This window comes from Mustela lutreola, chromosome 1, assembly GCF_030435805.1.
Source record: "Mustela lutreola isolate mMusLut2 chromosome 1, mMusLut2.pri, whole genome shotgun sequence".
NCBI lineage: Eukaryota > Metazoa > Chordata > Mammalia > Carnivora > Mustelidae > Mustela > Mustela lutreola.
In genome coordinates, this window is record NC_081290.1 from 63174101 (window position 1) to 63195689 (window position 21589).

General features: G+C 45.7%; 1 protein-coding gene across 4 annotated transcripts in view; it reads left to right on the forward strand.

The window, feature by feature from the left end:
• Positions 1-1256: 1256 nt before the first annotated feature.
• The window catches only part of STK32B (serine/threonine kinase 32B), a 413422-nt gene continuing 393089 nt past the window's right edge, over positions 1257-21589 (forward strand). For 3 of the 4 annotated variants that reach the window (XM_059165449.1, XM_059165457.1, XM_059165476.1), the window contains exon 1: positions 1257-1625. In XM_059165449.1, coding sequence (XP_059021432.1) covers positions 1574-1625 — 52 coding nt within the window. In that variant the 5' untranslated portion in view covers positions 1257-1573. The remainder of the gene's footprint in view (positions 1626-21589) is intronic. The other variant, XM_059165466.1, reaches the window with a different exon arrangement.

Below are 21589 nucleotides of genomic sequence, written 5' to 3' on the forward strand. Positions count from 1 at the left end.
ACGTTGCCTCTGGCAGGGTTTTTTTTTTTTTTTTTCTGTACTAGACAAGAGAGATATCCTGGGACCCCCTACATGCCTGCAAGAAGGGGCAGGGATGACAGAAGGATGGGGAAGGGGGAAAGAAGATGGGGACTTCCACTCAAAAAGAACCCATATTTTCTATCAAATCACAGACAGTGGCTTAAGGTGCCCAGCAGATGGCAGGATGTGGCCAAAGATCCCCCGAAGCCAGTCTGGCTGTTTGGGTGGGACCTCACCTAGCGGGTAACCTGCGCGTCCCTCAAGAAGGGTCTCCCAGGGTCTGTGCTCGCCCCACTAGCCTCGGGGTGCACCCATCGCACCCAGGACTTAGCACCCTGGCCCGGGCTCCTCTCCTCTACGGATCAGGGTTTCCCAGCTCCCGCTGCCAGGGACCCATGCACCCAAATTCGAACCCACCCATTCATCAAACTAGGAGGCCACACAATTCTGGGGAATCCCGAGGTGATTGTCCCGGCACTCCTGTCCTAGGGACAATGGTTTGAGGCAAACTACAGTCATTTGGGGCCTTAGTTTCCCCATGTAGAACGAAAGGGGCTTTAAAAGGTCTAGACTTCCCTTTCATTCATTAAATATTTAGAAAAATATGAAGAGGAAAGGCGTCTTTTGGAGAACTAGTAGACGCACCACTGCCCGGGTGCCAGCCCGAATGGCAATTAAAGCCCAGTGGGGCTTCCTGGGGGGCTCCCTTGGCAGCCAGGACGGACTGAGAGTTCCTTTCCCTCCAAATCTCAGGGTACCTGACTCTAAAACGGGGAACAATGATTTTTCAAACGGTTGGATTGTTAAGAGGTGACGGAGAATGGTGTTTGTAAGGCGCTTAGGCTGGGCCTGGCACTTAGCAGGTGCTCACAATTGCTTACTGCGGGTCGGGAGCGCCCCTACTCCGGAATCGCGATTCCTTCGGGCCCGTCCTGCACCCCGCCCGGCCGCGCTCCACCCGCGGGGGCCCGCCGCGCCCCCTCTTCCGGGCGTCCCCCCAGCCCCCCGGCCCTGGCTGCGCTCGCCCCCCGCCCCTTTCCTCCTTCCCTTCCTCCTCCTCCTCCTCCTCCGCCCGCCGCGCAGCCTCCCGTCCCCCGCCCGCTGCAGCCGGCTAGGAGCGCGGCAAGGTAGCCAGTGGCCGGCGGCGCGGGGAGCTCCGGGTTTCCGGGCGGGGCGGCGGGGGCGCCCGCAGGAGGGGGCGCGGCGGGCGTGCGAGCGCAGCAGGGGGCGCCGGGAGGAGGGGGCGCGGCGGTCGCGGTCCCGCCCCTGCGCGGCGCTCGGCCCCCTCCGACTGGCGCGCGGCTGCAGCCTGGGCTGGGCACTCGCAGCGCGTCCCGCGTCCGGCTCCCGCGTCCGGCTCCCGCGTCCGGCTCCCGCGTCCGGCTCCCGCGTCCGGCTCCCGCGTCCGGCTCCCGCGTCCGGCTCCCGCGTCCGGCTCCCGGCTCCCCACTCCACGCTGCCCGCCGCCCGCCGCCCGCCGCCCGCCGCTCGCAGCTCGCTGCTGGCTCCCCGCGGCCGGGCATGTAGCGGCGGTCAGGCGCCGCGGCGGAATATGGGCGGGAACCACTCCCACAAGCCCCCCGTGTTTGACGAGAATGAGGAAGGTAAGAGGCGAGGGGCGCACCCCTCCTTCCCCCTGCGCGGCGCGCTGCTTCTGCCGAGGTTCCTCCTCTGTGCCGCTGCCCCTCCGGGCAGGCGCGCAGAATCGGACAGGGGGTACAGCCCAGCCTTCACTTGGAGAACGGAAGGAGGAGCTGCCTGGGACGCAAGTCGGATGCTGCTCGGCTCCAGCTCCCCAAGCCCCGGTCGGCTTCAGAGCTGGAGGCTCAGGGAGGTGGCCTGTGCGTGTGCGTGTGTGTGTCCACGATGCGTTTGGTTTCCTGCACAGGAAGGTTCCAGGCTGCTCTCCTTCTTGGCCCAGGACAGCCTAGGGAAACTTCTTGTTTCAACTCTGTGACTCCAAGAAGGCGTCCCGCTTGTGGCAGCCTCCCTGGCGGAGCCAGTGGTGTAGGATGTCCAGCCTCATCTGAACTCCAGGGCTGGGCTTCCCTGTGGCTCAGGTCCCTAGAGCTCAGTACTTGAACTGGCCACACGCCATTTCCAGTGCTGTGTGTCCTGGGCAACTTGCTTAACCTCTCTGAAACCTTTATTTCTTCACCCATGAGATGAGTATTACGATACCACCTACTACCCTAGAACAAGGGATTGTTTGAAACTTAACCACTGGTTATCCATGTGAGAAGTGCCTTATAACTGTAATCAGTACAGTATTGTTGGTTATCTGTTAACTCTGCCTTTAAAAGCTTGGTTTCCTAATGCTTTGGTTTCTCCGGTGTTCACCTGGCCCCATGCAAGAGTAGGATGTACTGAGCACATACTATGTGCTAGGCACTGTATTAGGGCTTTGTAGGTGTTCTCTCCATCCTCACAGCAACCAGATGAGGCAGGTACTTCTGTTGTTCGTTTTGCAATTGAAGAAAGCAATGGGGCCAGTCATAGCTCCTAAGGAGCAGAGCTGGCTTGGGGATTGAACAGCCCTTCCCCAGACACGGTGCTTATCACCACCCAGGCGGAGGCTTGTGGACACAGATCATGGTTTCTAGAATGGCCGAGGCTGTGGGTGGTAGTCACGTGCTGGCCCAGACAGTCCCTCCCAAAAGGCTACGTGAAGATAGTTAACAATTTAAGTGGGTTTGCCCTGTATGGTGCTTTCCTAAAGGAGTTCCTGTCTAATGGCACCAAATAGAATAAGCCATGACCATCCGTGGTGATAAGGGTGGTGCGTGGGGCCAGTGAAGGCCCCTGGGCACCCAAGGAGACCAGAGGCTTTCCTCGTTCTTTAGTCTGGGGCACAGGCAGGTGGGGAGGCAGGCAGGGATAGAGGAGACGTAGGCAGGGAGGTGGTGGAGGCCTTTGGGCGTCCCAGGAAGAGTCGGGACACATGCTGTTGAACTTGACCCTGGCCAAGTTTACACTAACCCTGACCTTCTCCATGGAAGTTAAAGGGCTCTTGAAATCAGTGTTTGTAGGTGTGCTCTGTTATGGGACAGCTCCTGTGGTGGCTCTGGGACAGGCTTGTCCCCTCTTTGAAGCACTTTTGTCCTTTGAGATTACAATCAAGGCTGTTCATGTCCCATGAGAAGATATATACTCATTGACAGGTGGGGAGCATGACTTGCATCAAAAACCTTCTATTTGCAAGAAGTCAAAACTCTCCTGTCTATTTTGGTGAAGGGATCTGTATTAGTCTGCTCAGACTGTCATAACACAATACCACTGATGCTTAAACGACAGAATTTGTTGTTGGTGGTGGCCTCAAAGACAGAGATGTTTTCTCACCGTTCTAGAGGCCAGAAGTCCAAGATCACAGTGCTGTCAGGGCTGGTTTCCAGTGAGAGCTCCCTTGCTGCTTTCCTCCTTGTGCTTGAGGAGCTGGAGAGAACTGTCTGGTGTTTCTTCCTTTTCTTACGTGAATACCAGCCCTATCAGATTAAGGCCCCACCCTTATGACCTCACTTAACATCTATCTCCATAAAGGCTGTATCTCCAAAGGTAGTCACAACTGAGGTTACAACTTCTCCATGAAGTTTGGAGGGGACAACCCCTGAGCCCATAAGGGGAGCATTTGTGAAAGCCATGGACTGCCTTCATAGGTGAAAGCACAAATGTACATATCAACTCCAATAATTATAGGGGTTCATGCTTCCAGACTGGATCCAAGGTCATATTTTTGGTAATTTTCAAAGCATTTGTCTTTCTTTTATTTGCAGAGGAAATTTGCCTCCCTTATATGGACATCTGTCTCTCTCCTTTATCCCAGAAAACATGCTTCAAAATATTGATTGGCAAAATAGTTATATCTGGTGTAACCAAATTTTTTATTTTCCTGCTGCTGTTCCTCATTCCAAAAGCAGATTGGACCCAAGGTTAACTGCCTGTTTCAGGGCTCCTGAAGTACAAGGTTAGGACTCACCTCATTTTGCCAGCTTCCAGCCCAGTGAAACATTAACTTGTTTGATTTTGCCAGCGTATCTCTTGTATATTTTCCTGTGCAAGTAAAGCTCTGTTATTTGCCACCAATTAATTCATTTATTCTGTAGGCATTGGCCGATGATTTTTTTTTTTTTGCACCAACCCCTGTGCCTACCAGGAATATGGAGAAGATGAAGGCAAATATCCTAACCCCCAGGGGGCTTCCAGAGCAAATAAATACCCAGGACAATGCAGGGAGCTCAGAGAACCTCTAGGTAACATAGAGGAGGGTCCTTAATCCTGGGGTAGGGAGGAGGGACAGAGAAGACTTCCCCTTAGTGTTGAGTCTTGTGCAAAGGGCAGGCATTACCAGTAAGGAGGGGTTGTTAGAGATGGGGAAGGGTGTGTTAGGAGGAGGGAACAGAATGTGCAAAGCCAGATGGTAAAGGGTAAGCACGGCTCATTGGGGACATTATTGGGTGTGGTTAGTACTCCTGCAGTGTTGGGTGTGAGGCTGAAAGGCATGGAGATGAACCCCAAGTGCTGGACCAACCTTAAAGGGCCAAGTGGCTATGTGTTTGGACTTGACTGTGTAGACATCTGGAGTCACTGAAGAATTTTAAGCAGGGGAATGACATGGTCCAGTGAACTCACATGCCCTTCCAAACCAGAGCTGTTGGGTGGTTGAAGATGTAAACACCTACCTGGGCAAAAACAAGTCTGGTTTGTAAGTAATTTAATACTAAACTGTAGCTGAAAATTTGCATTGCATAACTGTATCATGCCCATCTCCATTCAGATGGCAAAAGTTTAACTTGCATCCAGGTAATATTAACAACTAACTTCCTGACACAATGCATGGGCTACTTTTCATGCCTAATTTGGAATCATCACAACTTGGCCTGGGGAGGTCTCAGAATCTGCTTCGTATTAGAGCTGTAACTGAATCGGGGACCCCAGGAAAGGCCTGTGTTGCCTGTGTGTGGGTGAGCTGAGACTCACACCCAGGTCTGTTGAACTCCAGAATTGGGCACCTAATAGTGTTCTCTGTGCTGCTGCCAGAGGCCTAGGGGAAATGTGACTCTCACAGATGGATACGGCCGTGCACAGCGAGCCTGGCACTCAGGTCAGGCTCTGCCACGCCACGCCACGGGGCTCTTTGCGTAGACCTTGATAGGATGGTAGTAGCAGTGCATTCTGATAATACCTGCTCATTTATGATAACCATCTCACATACCATCTTCAAAGAACATCTGTTGGGCACTCACATCGTAATACAACTTCTGGGAATGTAAACAAAATCTTCTCCCCTTCCAAATTCATGTCAAAATTGCGTTTAGTGGCTTTCCCCCAACACAGTCCTTATCCATATTGGGACATTTTTGTATAAGCCTTCACCATCCCCCCTACCCCCGCTGGCAGATAAAAGGTTTCTGCTTTTTTCTCTTAGCACTGTATTTAAAGTGGCTTAGGTTGCAACGGTGTCTTCAGAGGCAGTTTAATGGGCTGTAGTATTCCATCAAATGGGACTGTTATAATGTACTTAAATATTTTCTTGTTAGACATTTAGGCTGCTTTCATTATTCCATCTTTATAAATAAGTTGCTTGAAAATTTTGTATAGTTTTCCCCCTTCTCTTGGAGGAATTCATGGGGCACCTGGGTGGCACAGTCAAGTTAAGCATCTGACTCTTGATTTCAGCTCAGGTCATGATCTCAGGGTTGTGAGATCAAGCTGAGCGTCGGGCTCCCTGCTGGGCATGGGGCCTGCTTAAGATTCTCCCTCTCCTCTTGTGTATGTGTGTGTGTGTGTGTTTCTGTATGCGCACTCTCTCTCTCTCAAATAAATACCTTAAAATAAAGCGTAAGGGGAGGGATTATTGGATCCAAGGGACTTAATATTTTTTTAGAACTCCAGAAACATGTTGTAAATTAAGTTTCCAAAGGGAAAATCAGTGTTCTATAAATTTATGGCTGGCACCCACACATTTGGGGGTATTGATTTAACAAGCTCTGGGTATTCTCATTTTAGAATGTCATAGATTAAAGGGTCATTTAAGCATTATTTCTACATTATTATTTGTCCAGGTAACTTGACATGCAGCTCAGATCATGAAAACATTTTGGTCTAACCAAATCTGCAATAAAAGTTGCTTTCCTCTGGAAATATTCAGACACCCAAGGCAATTAAAGAACCCCAACTCCCAAGTTGTATTCATACTTCACCTGGAGACAGGTGTCTCTGTCATTTGTGATTCACAAAGTGGTTGGCGTCTCTGCTGCAGGCTTTACTCCTGACTTTGCTTCAAATTTTTTAATACTCTGGGCAAACTCATTCATGTTACATCCTGGTTTTCATAACATGTAACAGCTATGGCTTGGGCATAAGGTAGAAACCAAAAATATTCCGAGAAAGCTCCGAATTGCGTGGAATAAACTTTGTTCAGATAATGAGAGTCCCTACAGAGGTAGAGGCTGGACAGGTGCCATGGAAGGGGTGTGGGCTTAGGGGCTCGCTTTTCACAGCTGCATCAGGCACCTGCCTATTTCATGCAGGAGTCTAGGATATAAACCTTCGATGTCAAGATCTAGACCTCATTGGAAAATGCATCCTGATTTGTCTTCTATGCTAGGAGATGGGTGGGTTAAGAAAATAGCCATAAATCAGTATGAGATTGTTTAGTGGAAATGAATGGTAAGATCCATCTCTACCTTTGAACACTCATAGAAAATGGGTATGAAGTTTTTGAGCTTAAAGCACATGTCAGTCTGCTCTATGAAGTCAGACAGGTGTATACAAACTACTGTATTTTGTTGAGTCTAAGGCACTCATTTTGCTATGTTTGAAATCTCTGAACAGGGGATGCAGTTTGGTAGTTTTATTATTTGCATGTGGTCATAGCTGTTCACGTGCTTGTGGTTTATAAGTCTAAAAGAGCTTTTTTCAAGGGACTGGAAAGAATCACATCGTAGATTCATTGGCAGCCTTTCCCTCTTTTTTTTTTTTTTTTAAGATTTTATTTATTCATCTGACAGAGATTACAAGTAGGCAGAGAGGCAGGCAGAGAGAGAGGAGGAAGCAGGCTCCCCACTGAGCAGAGAGCCTGATGCCGGGCTTGATCCCAGGACCCTGAAATCATGACCCGAGCCGAAGGCAGAGGCTTAACCCACTGAGCCACCCAGGCACCCCCAGCCTTTCCCTCTTAATGGTATATAAAACGATGGTGCATTTAGTATGTGGGTAGCTGAGATCAGGTGCCACATGGCACCTGATGGCAGGTGAGCCTCCTTCAGTTAACCAACATGAGGTCTTTGGAAGGGAATTACCTGGTTCTGGTCACTTCTCACCACCTCCATCACTACCATCTGGTCCAAGCCATGGTCACATCTCCTGCTTAGATTATTACAGTAGCCTCCCTAACTGGTCTTGTTTTTGCTCTTTCTCTTCTCAGCATCACCTCACTGCAGCACCAGAGTGATCCTCCAAAAGTGGGCGGGGGGCATGTCAGTCCCAGCTCCACCTCCACTCCTTCTGCCTTAGCAACATGTAAAAACAGAAGTCCTCATAGATGCCCGTCAAGCCCGGCCTCTTTGACCCCATCTCCTTCCTTTCTCCAGCCCACCTGCCTCCTTCCTGCCCCCTCAGACATACAGACACCCTCATACTATAAGCCCAGCACCTGCTACCTGTGCCCACAGGGCTTCTCCTGCAGGACCCGCTCCCTCACCTCTACTCTGTCTTCACACAAATGTCTTCACCTTCCTTGTGAGGCCTTTGCTGACCACCCTGCTTATGATGGCGTGCCTGACCCACCTTCCTGGCCTTCCTTTGCTTCATAGCTATTCTCATCATCTCTCATATCATTTGTTTTACTTATTCCCTTAGTTATAGTCCGTCTTCCGCCGTGTGGTCACAAGGCTTCAAGCGGGCTCTGTCATTGTGGGGACCCTACAACCTTGAGGCTCAGAGCCTTATAGCTCTGAGTATGGAAAAGGGAGCCTCTTTTTTCATAGTTGCTGCAGGAAAAAAAAAAAAAGTCCAAGGGTTTATTTTGATCAGTTGTGGTTAAGTCTTGAACTGATCACCGTGACCGGGGAGAAATGAGGCTCTCCGTGGCCAGGCTGGGTCACATGCCTACCCTCTGATCCTGGGGCTGGGGTTGGCACCCCTTGAGGCATGTGGACTAAGAAAGTCTGGGAAGGATTTTTCCAAGGAGTAGTGGGGTATGAAGAGAAGAAGGGCAAGTGAAGCAAACAGAAGCATCCACACAGTCCCTGTCTTCTTGTGTTCCTTGGTACATGGTTTGGAACACTTCGCTCATTTCAGTTGTTTGACTGCATACCCATCTTCTGCACTAGACCGAGACCTCCAGAAGAGCAGCAAGCATTTCTTTTTCACCTTTGTGTCTGCAAGACCTGGAACAGGGCCCGTGAAGGCACACAGCTGTTGGTGGAATGCAAGAGGAGAGTAGTCGCTTAGTGGGGCTTTTGAGAAACAAATGTAGAATGTTCACACTTATCACCACTAAAGTTGGTTTGGAGAAGGTTCCTTGGATTTGAGTCCAGAATGACCTTTCGACGCTGTCCCTGAATTTTACCCTTGAGACTTGCTTGGGTAGACAGGGGTCTGCCGAGTGAGTTCTATTCTGCCAACAGCTTGGTGGGCCCCAGTTATGATGCATAGAGAGCTCCTGAGAGATTTCCCCAAATGTCAACCTGTAAAGTTAATGGAGATCAGACTGTTGCATATCACGATGCGGGATATCACTTCTCTTCCCACTGAGAGAGAAGGCGGAGATGGTTCTCGTTCCTTTCTGGGTAAGACCAATTCCTGTTTTATGGGACAGCAGAAGGGTGGAGAGACGGATGATGGCTTTCCCAAGATATGAGCTGGAGTGAAGAGGGTGTTAAGATGGAAACAGGATTTATGTTGAGTCTTGAGGGAAAGGTTTAAATGCCTTAAGAGAAAAAGGATTGGTATTTTAGGAGGATCAAACAGCATAAGCTAGCACTGAGCTTAGGCATTTTCCTGAGAGAATTAGAAGGAACAAAATATTCTTAGCAGTACTCAGTTGTCTAAAATCTGGGCCCAGAGGAATTGCAGATGGATATGGAGAAACTTCTAGAAAGAGCGGCGAGGGTCCCAACACCCCAGTGGAATGAATATTACAGTGCAGGAAACAATGAGTCCTCCTCTTCCTTGCGGTAATCTTAGAGTTCCTCAAGACTGAGCCCTTGGGCCTCCAGCTCAGTCCTCTGTCCTATCTCCCTGCTGATCTTGTCACCCCCGCATGCCCAGTCACCCCACATCAGTCCGGGTGCCATCAGGAGCTCCAAGCAAGCCACGCTGGTTTTCAGAAAGGGAACATGTCATACAAAGAATTCATCTTGTAAAAAGGCTAACTGAAAAGGACTTGGAGAAGACTCTAGGAGTACCAAGGTAGTAGCTGTAGCAGTACGGCTGCTCCTGGCAGCGCTGAGGGTGAGGGAGCCAGCAAGGCACTCAAGACCTGGAAGAGGGCCCTCCTGTCTGGTCAGGCTGTGTTTCAGATCTTGTTGGAGAGTGCCTGGTGGCTAGAGGAGCAGGCAGCCTGTAGGGGGCTGGAACTTTCTGGAAGGTGAAGCTCATCCATGAGAGCCATTGAGGGGAGGGCCGCCAGCCCCCCTGCACACTTGCTGAGTGACAGGTGGACAACCAGGTGCAGGAAGGGAAGTGTCTTCCCTGGCAGGCCCTCTCTTGCGCCCTCTGTTGGCAGTACCTAGCGGGAAGCCAGCTGGATGCAGAAATGTCCATGGAGTCTTGCCCCAGTGCCACAGAGCAGTGGGTCTGGAGCTAAGGGACAATATGTTAATAACTGGTGCCTGCTTCTTTCTTTTAGCAGTGACTCAGTAATTTATTTCCTTCATTCGTATTTCTCCTCTGGCCTCCAGACCTGTGTTTCAATATGTAATTCCACTCGGATGTCTCAAAAGAATACCTCAAATTCAGAAGAACCGGGGGGCACCTGGCTGGTTCAGTTGGTTAAGCCCTGGACTCTCGATTTCGGCTTAGGTCATGATCTGGGGGTCATGAATAGAGCCCCAGCTCGGGCTCTGTGCTCAGCTGGGCATCTGCTTGTCTCTCCTCCTCCCCCTTTGCATCACCCTCAGCGCAGTCTCTCTCTCTCTCTCTAATAAATAAAATAAAATCTGTAAACAAACAAACAAAACCCAAAGCCCAGAATAACCTCAGTCAAACCCACGTGCTTCCAGAGTCTCCTAGCTAAGTGTGTAGTACCATCATCTATCCAGTTGCAGAAGCCAAAACACCTTGTTTTCCTCAGCTCTTCCCTCTGCCTTCCTCCCACAAGTCCAGTTAGGCACCTGGCTGTGTGGATTTTACCTCCCAAGTCTCTTCCAAATCTGCCCAGTCTTTCCATCCACAGTGCTGCCACCTCCACTCAAGCACCACCCCTCAGGGGACCCGCCCAGGCAGCCTCCCACCCAGACTCATGACTGAAGTCATAGCAATGATGGCAGTCCCCTGCGCTCAGTGCTCGTGAGAGGCTTCCATTGCTCTTGGACTAAAGTTTCAGACTGTGATACGGTCCCCAAGGCCCTGTGGTGGCTGGAACCTGTCCACTTCTTTCATCTCATCCCATGTTCTCCCTCAATGCTTGCGTTAAATTACTCCACATGCTTCAAGTTCACAGCCCAAACCTTGACTTGCTGTTACTGAGTTACTGTCCCAGGCAGTAGTGACCTTCCTTCTGCTCGTTCTCAGTGCTGCTGTTTCTACTCTTGGACCACAGGAGATCCTTTCAGTTTCTGGAACGTTTCATGCCACTCCTGCCCCAGGGCCTTGCCACGTGTTGTTGCCTCTGCCTGAAATGCTCACCCAGTCCACCCAGCTTGGCTTGGTCATCTCCTACTCGTCCTTCTCCAGGTCCCTTATCTGATTCCCAGGCTGGGTCCAGATCCCCCTCACATTACCTCAGTCTCCTTCGTAGCAATTATCACAGTGCTAATTCTACATTTATTCCCATGAGTATACTTCATTACTGTCTGTCTCCCTTGTGAGACTGGAGTCTCCACGAGCACAGGGCCCCTGGCTCTTACAGTGTTTAGTCCAGGTCCTGCTGCTTTGCAAAATGTCTGTCCTTGTAGCTGCTTGTCCTTGAGCAGTTTTCAAAGAAAACACAGAGAAAAATCACTGGGCAACTTGCGAAAGATAACAGGGTCCATCCCGATGTCTGAAGAATAGTACTGTGGGAGAGAGGTATGGTTAGTGGGGGATACAGTGGCTAAGAGAGGTTCACTTGGTGTCGTAGGTGGTAACCTTGCGGTGCTGGTCCCACTTCTTTCAGGGTAGCTGGAAAGCTCTTTCCCTCCTATCAGTCTTTCCCCAGCTCCCTCACTGGCATCCCATTGGGGGAATTCGTTTTTACCCCAGCCCTATATACCCCTATGGTTATTTATTTAATACTGTTTTCTATCTTGCCTGGGTTTACTTTAACAGAACCTTCTACCAAGGAACTTCATGTTTCTACCTTCATTTGGCAATGGATTAAGACTTCCACAAATTAAGACTTCCACAAATAGGAAGCAAGATAAAGTAAGGTAGATGCAAAACTGTGATGCCCGGTGGCCATGGGTGCCTTTTGTAGATCCTTCGCTTATGACTTGCTCAGTGCATGTTTTTGGAATGGATTTGCAGTGGATGAACAGTGGATGGCAGTTGTGTGGCTGCAGGGCCTGCCCGGCTCAGGAGCTGGGAAGGTCACAGCAGGCCCCCGAGGACATACACTGGAGTGCAGTCCTGTGCTCTTCTACTCAGTTCCCCTTACAGATGGGGTGTGGGCCTCTGGGCCTGTGTGTCTCTGGTATGCACCAGGCCCCCAGCCTGGCTTCAACATGGAGTCTTCTAACAGGGAGGCCCCTTACCTGGCATACTGTTTAAAAGCACAGACCCAGGGTCAGACCGCCTGGAGCCCCATGCTGGCTCTGCCACCTACTTGCAGAGTGACTTCCAGTAAGCTTCTTTTCCTCCATGACTTCTGGTTTCCTCCTGTAAAATGGAGATGAAATGGGCCTTATCACCTCAGTCGTTTGGAAGAGTAAGTGACTTACTCTATGTGACATGCTTACTACATACATAGTCTGGTATGTAATAAAGTAAATGTTGTATAAACTTCATTAAATAAGGTTACATTTTGTGACCAAGGGAGGTCAGTGCATAGAGGTTAAAAGCAGAGATTTGAGGGTTATACAGGGCAAGATCCTAATTTTTCTGTGTGTTGTCTGTGTGTAACTGTGGGCCACTTTTTTTTTTTTAACCTCCCTAAACCTTAGAATGGGGATACAACTGTATGGTTGCCATGGGAATGGAGTGAGGTGATGTCAGCACCCAGTAGTATAAGGTATGTTGGGAGAGAAGGACGTTGGGTGAGAGCTGCTGTTTCCTGAGCCTGAAGAAGGTGTTCTGACTTCTTCCCAGGCCTGCTGTCAGGAGGGTCCTTCCCATTCTCATTATCCTAGGAAACAGGACCTTCTGATAGATTCTGCCCTCAAAGCTTCCTTGCCTGGGTCCTTATTGCATCTTTCAGGAAGGGCAAGCCCTGTGTTTTGATGCCAGACTCTGGCCAAGTCATGTGGAACAGTGACCAGGGAGCAGGCATCCTTTTGCTGGGTGGTCATTGTCATTGACGTGGATCAAGCCACCTTTTGAGTCTTGTGTTTGCTCAATCCCTATGGAGGCCCTGGGGGCTGGAGTGGGGTTTTAGGGAGGGTTAGATATTGGGCCCCTGTCTTTTAGAAAATTCCCATCCTCTTAGGCATTTGAGAGGAAAGAAGAAAAAGATTTCTGGATGCCTCCTGTTGTGGATTGAATTGAATTCCCCAAAATAAGTAAGGTGAAACCTAACTCCTGTGAGCTTATTTAGAGACAGAGATGCAGTGAGGTTAAGATGAGGCCACTAGCGTGGGCCCTCACCCAGTAGAACTAGTATTCTTATAAAAAGGGGAAATTGGTAGGGGCGCCTAGGTGGCTGAGTGGGGTAAGCCTTTGCCTTCAGCTCAGGTCATGATACCAGGGTCCTAGGATTGAGTCCTGCATCGGGGCTCCCCGAAGCGGGGAGCCAGCTTCCTCCTGCCTCTGCCTGCTTCTCTGCCTACCTGTGATCTCTGTCTGTCAAATAAATAAATCTTTTCTAAAAGGGGGGGGGATTGGGGCACAAGAGCAGACGTGCACATGAGGAGAATACCGTGTGAACATGAAGAAAGAGATTGGGACGTTTGGTAATGTACCTACAAGCCAAGGAACACCAAAATCACAAGCAATCCCCTGGAAGCTAGGAGAAAGGAAAAGAGCAGATGCTTCTTCACAGCTGCACAAGAAACCAGCCCTGCTGGCACCTCGATCTTAGACTTGCAGCCTCCAGAACTGTGAGGGGATGAATTTCTGTTGTTTTGAGCTCCCCCCAACTGTGGTACTTGTCATGGCGGTTCTGGGAAACGAGCACACCTAATTTTACCATTGCATCATAACTTCAATGCATCATTTCAGATAAGACCCCAAACCAGGTCTGGGAAGTGTTTCCAGAAAAAGCAACTTCTGAGACCCTTCCTGAAGGAGGGAAACAGGTAGCAGCCAAGGGAAGGTAATGTAGGGAGGAAAGAAACTGGGAAGATTGTGCAGGAAAAGGCCCTTCCAGGCAGAGGGGGCTGCACATATAGAGGCAAGGTGGGCAGAGAGAACTGGAAGGTGTTCAGTACCCCAGAGTTAATGGGGAGCAGGTGTGATGGGGGAGAAGAGAGGCAACCTTAGAGATAGGGTCTAAGCCAGCTCTCAGGTTTTCCAGAGCCTAGAATGTCACAGTATGTGTTTTCAGCTTGGGCTGTTGTAACAAACACCCCGCAGTGGGGGCTTAAACAACAGACATTTATTTCTCACACTTCTCGAGGTGGCAAGTCCAAGATCAAGGTGTTGATGAGAGTTCCCTTCGGGTTTGCACACAGCTGTTTTCTCGGTGTATCTTCACCTTGGGGGGGAGACATGGGGGGAAGCTCTTGTTTCTTCCTGTTCTAAGTACACTGATCCCATGCTAGGGACCCCTAGCATGTTCATAACCTCATCTCCCCCCTGATAATCTCCAAAGGTCCCACTTCCAAATACCACCCCATTTAGGGTCAGGGTTCCAGTATATAAATTTTGGGGAGACACAATATACACAGGTTGGTAACACTGAGGAATTTGACTTCTACTCTTAGTTGGCAGGGCTGGCTACTTAATTTGTGGGACTTAGTGTGAAAGAAAAATGGGGTTCCCTTGTGTAAGAATCACAAAACTGCCATTAAAGGTACACAATTATAAAGCTTTTTCCTTTCTTCCAATGTCTCCCTCTCTCTTGGTTTGTCATGTTTTTTTCTTTTTTTTAATTTGCTATTTAATAGCATTCTAGGCAAACAGTATTTAAAATTTTAAATTATCATGGAAAGAATATTGTGCAGTGCCGGTTCTAAATGCAAATACAAGAGTACTTAACTCATGTGCGGAATTGCCAGAATCACACGATTCACATTGCAAAGCACATGCATGCAGACGTATTTTGTTCTTATCAGAACAGAGGAAATGCTATTCAAGATGAGCTCAGCTGTTTTAATTTCTCTCCTTGAATGTGCCAATGCTCTCTACCTTCAGCTTACTAATGAGTAAGGAGACAGAGAGAAGAAAAAGAGTTTTGGCTGTCCCATCTTTTCCTTCTCTTCTGTGTCTTCAGTTCAGCATCAGTGATCAGCTCACACATAACTCAGGGAAGAGGGTATCATGGGGTTCCTTGGTCCCTCATGCTCTTGGAATGTCACTGCCCTTCATTACTCAGGTGTAGACAATACTCATCTACCGGGGTCTTGCCGAGCCTATACACATTGTGCTTCTACCAGAATTCTGTGCTCGTGGAGCATTGCAGATGAATGGGGGTAGGAGCATACACCTTGGATGCACAGCCTCTGCTTATGCACCTGTGTCAGTGCAATCCCTCAGGGAGCAACATTTCATGGATCAAAGCAACTCCTGGATGTTAAACCAAGTACAGAGCCCTTCTGAGCATAGAGCTCTGTATGACAGCTCAGGTTCACTTTCATGAAGCGGACCCTGTTGTTAGAAGATCAAGAGACACCAAAGCTTAATCTGGGGGGGTGATGTGACCAGGTTTTAATTTTAGAATGATCACGATACCTGCAGAATGCAGAATGGGTTAGCAGGGGGAGAAACTAGTGGCTATGAGCATTATAAAATCCACAAGAAGAGGAGGAGGGTCATAAATGTCCACAGTGGAATATATTTGCATAAATGTAGTTACTTAAATCACTATGTATTGATGTACACTTAAACAAAACCACAACTAAAGATGCTCTACAGATCTTCCAGTCCCATCACCTTGTGGAAAATCCCCGTGAGTTTTCTACTTGTAGGTGATACAGCTTATCAAATTCAACAAAATCATGGTGCGGCAGGATTTTCTGCAGTTCACGTAAGTGATATAAGAAATTTATGATTTCCATTTAAAATGTAATTATTTTTAAGCACACTTTTTAAACAAAACCGAAAAGTTGCTGCATGTCGTCTTTAATAAGTTCCAACACAGTTTCTTAACCCTCCTCTCCAGAGTATAATTACTCCATCAATCTTCCTGGAGAATCAAAGGGAGCTTAGTGGAACACACCTTTCATGCGTTAAACCAGAATTATGCTTGCTTTGGATTTACATTTGAAAGTAATTTGCATTGGCATTTTATTTCTTCCAGAAAATAACAAATATTTCTGTTCTTTCCCAAGTATCATGGTCTTAAACAGGTTATAAATCTTTCAGAGCTATTATTTGCCAGTCCCTTTAATTTCTGTGGGAAGAGAAAGAAAACTATGATTGGGGATTATTTTTCTTTCTGTCTTTGTTTTTTTATTATTTTTTATTTATTTATTTATTTTTTCCATGAATAAATTCCTTTTATTTCAGGCCTTGAAATATATATTATACCAAGCAAAGAGTAAGATTAAGAAGGTATTTAGATATACAGGGGGTTTTCTGACATGTAAGAAACAGTGATATTTTTTTTTTAATTTTTTATTTTTTATAAACATTTATTTTTATCCCCAGGGGTACAGGTCTGTGAATCACCTTGTTTTTTTAAAGATTTATTTATTGAGAGAGAGAGAGAGAGAGAAAGAGCATGAGCAGGGCGGGGAGGGGCAGAGGGAAAGAAACTCCAGCAGACTCTGCTGAATATAGAGCCTGACAGAAGGCTTGATCCTATGACCCTGAGATCATGACCCTGACCCAAGCCAAAATCAAGAGTCAGTTGCCCAACTGATTGAGCCACCCAGGTACCCTAGATTATTTTTCTTTCTTAGCCAGCAAATAGGACACAAGATTGGGGTTTGGTATGCCATTTGGCAATTTGGTTGTTTTGGCTTATCCTGAGTTGCCCCTGTGGGGATGCCTCTACTCCTCATCTTACTAGATGCATTTGTGTCTTTATAAGTAATGGGAACATTTTTGTGTTAGATTTTTTTTCTATTTTATTTTACTTTATTTTAATTCCAGCCTAATTCACATACAGTGTTCTATCAGTTTCAGGTATACTTTTATTTTTCTGGTTTACATTCACTTTTAAAAAAAATTAATTAATTGATTGATTTCTTTTCAGCATAACAGAATTAATTGTTTATGCACCACACTTTGTGTTAGATTTTGATATAGATTTCTGGTTTGAGGTCAATAGGGCAGAGGGCCTTAAATATGAAGTTGGATGGGATCGGGTAGAAGAAATACTATTTAAAATACCAGTATATTATCTGATGATAACTACCTCATTTTCCTCCCCTAGGCTCAGCCTATACCATGCAGACTTAAATTTTCAATTGCCAGCCCAACTCAAAGTTTGTACATGAATATCTAACAAGACCCTTACTCTTAGAGCTTCTCAGTTGAGCTCTTGCTTCTCTGCCCCATCCCCAAATCTGCTCCTTCCTGTCTTCCCAACTTCAGAAAATAATAGTTCCATTCTTCCAGTTGGTCAGGCCAAGACATTAGAGTCATCCTTGAACTTTCTTTGAATTGAACGACACACCTGCCCCCTGACTATAGGCCTCCTGTTCCTGTGCCTGTATTTCCATCTTCCATGCCTACAATTTCAACACCAAAATGCTTAGAAATCTAGAGCAGGTCCACAGAGATTCACCTGTTTCATTTGCTGGAGGCTCCCACTCCCAATTTTGTTAATTTTCAGTCTTTAGGGATTTATTGAGACTTATTATGTCTTGGCATTTGACATACCTTGGTAAACTTGCCATATACTATTGAAAAGGATATGTATTCTATAGTGCCTGCTGCAGTGTTCTTTGTGTCAGGGATGTTCAAATCTCTTACATCCTTAATGAGTGTTGCTGCTTTAAAAAAAAAAAGATTACTGAGAGAGGAGTATATATGATTGTGAATTTTTCTGTTCTCTGCAGTATTTGTCAGTGTGTATGACTTTTGAAATATGTTAATAGAGTCACATGAGGATTATTTTGTTTCAATTAGATGATGCATTTACCATATGAAATAGTCTTTATCTCTGGAAATACTGCTTGTTCTGAATTCTACATGGTTGTGATTAATATAGTTACACCAACTTTTTAATGCTTAGTTTGTGTCTCATAAATCTTTTTCCAACCTTTCATTTTCAATTTGTTTTCTGTATCTTTGAATATAAGCATCAATTTAAACAGCTTATGGTTGAATCTTCCTTTTGCTTTCTCTGAAAATCTCTGTCTTTTAGTTGGAGTATTTAGTTTGTCTGTGTTTAATATAATTTTTGATGAGGTTGGGTTTAATTCAGTCACCTTGCTGCTAATTTGTTCCCCTTGTGGTTTTTTTTTTTTTTTTAGTCTTTATTAATTTTTTATTTTTTATAAACATATATTTTTATCCCCAGGGGTACAGGTCTGTGAATCACCAGGTTTACACACTTCACAGCACTCACCAAAGCACATACCCTCCCCAATGTCCATAATCCCACCCCCTTCTCCCAAACCCCCTCCCCCCAGCAACCCTCAGTTTGTTTTGTGAGATTAAGAGTCACTTATGGTTTGTCTCCCTCCCAATCCCATCTTGTTTCATTGATTCTTCTCCTACCCACTTAAGCCCCCATGTTGCATCACTACTTCCTCATATCAGGGAGATCATATGATAGTTGTCTTTCTCTGCTTGACTTATTTCGCTAAGCATGATACGCTCTAGTTCCATCCATGTTGTCGCAAATGGCAAGATTTCATTTCTTTTGATGGCTGCGTAGTATTCCATCGTGTATATATACCACATCTTCTTGATCCATTCATCTGTTGATGGACATCTAGGTTCTTTCCATAGTTTGGCTATTGTGGACATTGCTGCTATAAACATTCGGGTGCACGTGCCCCTTTGGATCACTACGTTTGTATCTTTAGGGTAAATACCCAATAGTGCAATTGCTGGGTCATAGGGCAGTTCTATTTTCAACATTTTGAGGAACCTCCATGCTGTTTTCCAGAGTGGCTGCACCAGCTTGCATTCCCACCAACAGTGTAGGAGGGTTCCCCTTTCTCCGCATCCTCGCCAGCATCTGTCATTTCCTGACTTGTTGATTTTAGCCATTCTGACTGGTGTGAGGTGATATCTCATTGTGGTTTTGATTTGTATTTCCCTGATGCCGAGTGATATGGAGCACTTTTTCATGTGTCTGTTCGCCATCTGGATGTCTTCTTTGCAGAAATGTCTGTTCATGTCCTCTGCCCATTTCTTGATTGGATTATTTGTTCTTTGGGTGTTGAGTTTGCTAAGTTCTTTATAGATTCTGGACACTAGTCCTTTATCTGATATGTCGTTTGCAAATATCTTCTCCCATTCTGTCAGTTGTCTTTTGATTTTGTTAACTGTTTCCTTTGCTGTGCAAAAGCTTTTGATCTTGATGAAATCCCAATAGTTCATTTTTGCCCTTGCTTCCCTTGCAACGCCTTTGGCGTTGTTCCTAGGAAGATGTTGCTGCGGCAGAGGTCGAAGAGGTTGCTGCCTGTGTTCTCCTCAAGGATTTTGATGGATTCCTTTCGCACATTGAGGTCCTTGATCCATTTTGAGTCTATTTTTGTGTGTGGTGTAAGGAAATGGTCCAATTTCATTTTTCTGCATGTGGCTGTCCAATTTTCCCAGCACCATTTATTGAAGAGGCTGTCTTTTTTCCATTGGACATTCTTTCCTGCTTTGTCGAAGATAGAGTTGAGGGTCTATTTCTGGGCTCTCTATTCTGTTCCATTGATCTATGTGTCTGTTTTTGTGCCAGTACCATGCTGTCTTGATGATGACAGCTTTGTAATAGAGCTTGAAGTCTGGAATTGTGATGCCACCAACGTTGGCTTTCTTTTTCAATATCCCTTTGGCTATTCGAGGTCTTTTCTGGTTCCATATAAATTTTAGCATTATTTGTTCCATTTCTTTGAAAAAGATGGATGGTACTTTGATAGGAATTGCATTAAATGTGTAGATTGCTTTAGGTAGCATAGATTTTCACAATATTTATTCTTCCAATCCAGGAGCATGGAACATTTTTCCATTTCTTTGTGTCTTCCTCAGTTTCTTTCATGAGTACTTTATAGTTTTCTGAGTATAGATTCTGTGTCTCTTTGGTTAGGTTTATTCCTAGGTATCTTATGGTTTTGGATGCAATTGTAAATGGGATTGACTTCTTAATTTATCTTTCTTCTGTCTTGCTGTTGGTGTAGAGAAATGCAACTGATTTCTGTGCATTGATTTTATATCCTGACACTTTACTGAATTCCTGTATAAGTTCTAGCAGTTTTGGAGTGGAGTCTTTTGGGTTTTCCACATATAGTATCATATCATCTGCGAAGAGTGATAATTTGACTTCTTCTTTGCCGATTTGGATGCCTTTAATTTCCTTTTGTTGTCTGATTGCTGAGGCTAGGACCTCTAGTACTATGTTGAATAGTAGTGGTGATAATGGACATCCCTGCCGTGTTCCTGACCTTAGCGGAAAAGCTTTCAGTTTTTCTCCATTGAGAATGATATTTGTGGTGGGTTTTTCATAGATGGCTTTGATGATATTGAGGTATGTGCCCTCTGTCCCTACACTTGAAGAGTTTTGATCAGGAAGGGATGCTGTACTTTGTCAAATGCTTTTTCAGCATCTATTGAGAGTATCATATGGTTCTTGTTCTTTCTTTTATTGATGTGTTGTATCACATTGACTGATTTGCGGATGTTGAACCAACCTTGCAGCCCTGGAATAAATCCCACTTGGTCGTGGTGAATAATCTTTTTAATGTACTGTTGAATCCTATTGGCTAGTATTTTGTTGAGTATTTTCGCATCTGTGTTCATCAAGGATATTGGTCTATAGCTCTCTTTTTTGGTGGGATCCTTGTCTGGTTTTGGGATCAAGGTGATGCTGGCCTCATAAAATGAGTTTGGAAGTTTTCCTTCCATTTCTATTTTTTGGAACAGTTTCAGGAGAATAGGAATTAGTTCTTCTTTAAATGTTTGGTAGAATTCCCCCGGGAAGCCGTCTGGCCCTGGGCTTTTGTTTGTTTGGAGATTTTTAATGACTGTTTCAATCTCCTTACTGGTTATGGGTCTGTTCAGGCTTTCTATTTCTTCCTGGTTCAGTTGTGGTAGTTTATATGTTTCTAGGAATGCATCCATTTCTTCCAGATTGTCAAATTTATTGGTGTAGAGTTGCTCATAGTATGTTCTTATAATAGTTTGTATTTCTTTGGTGTTAGTTGTGATCTCTCCTCTTTCATTCATGATTTTATTTATTTGGGTCCTTTCTCTTTTCTTTTTGATAAGTCTGGCCAGGGGTTTATCAATTTTATTAATTCTTTCAAAGAACCAGCTCCTAGTTTTGTTGATTTGTTCTATTGTTTTTTTGGTTTCTATTTCATTGATTTCTGCTCTGATCTTTATGATTTCTCTTCTCCTGCTGGGCTTAGGGTTTCTTTCTTGTTCTTTCTCCAGCTCCTTTAGGTGTAGGGTTAGGTTGTGTACCTGAGACCTTTCTTGTTCCCCTTGTGTTTTGATCTTTTTTTCTTTTTGCCTTTTTTGTTCATCTAGTGTTATTTTAATATTGCATTCTGTTTTGAATATTGGCTTTTTAGCTAAACCTTTCTATGTTTTTTAAGTAGTTTCAATAGAGATTACAATATGTATTCTTAACTTATCACAGCCTAATTTGAATTAATATTACATCACTTCATGTTAGAATCTTACAATGGTATAATTACTTTTCCCCAGTTTTGTCCCATTTTATCATATGTTTTTGTTTCTACATGTGATATAAAATCCATGGTACATGGTTATTATTTTTCTTTAAATATCATTTGTCTTTAAGAAAAGAAAAAATGTTTTATGTTTGCCTATGTGTATACTATTTTCAGTGTTCTTGATTATTCCTTGTAGATTCAGAGTCTTAGCTTACATCATTTCCTTTCTGCTTAAAAATTTGCCTTTACCGCTCTGGTAATTCAGGTCTGCTAGCAACAATTAATTTGTACTTTCATTTGACTAAACTATCTCTGTTTTACCT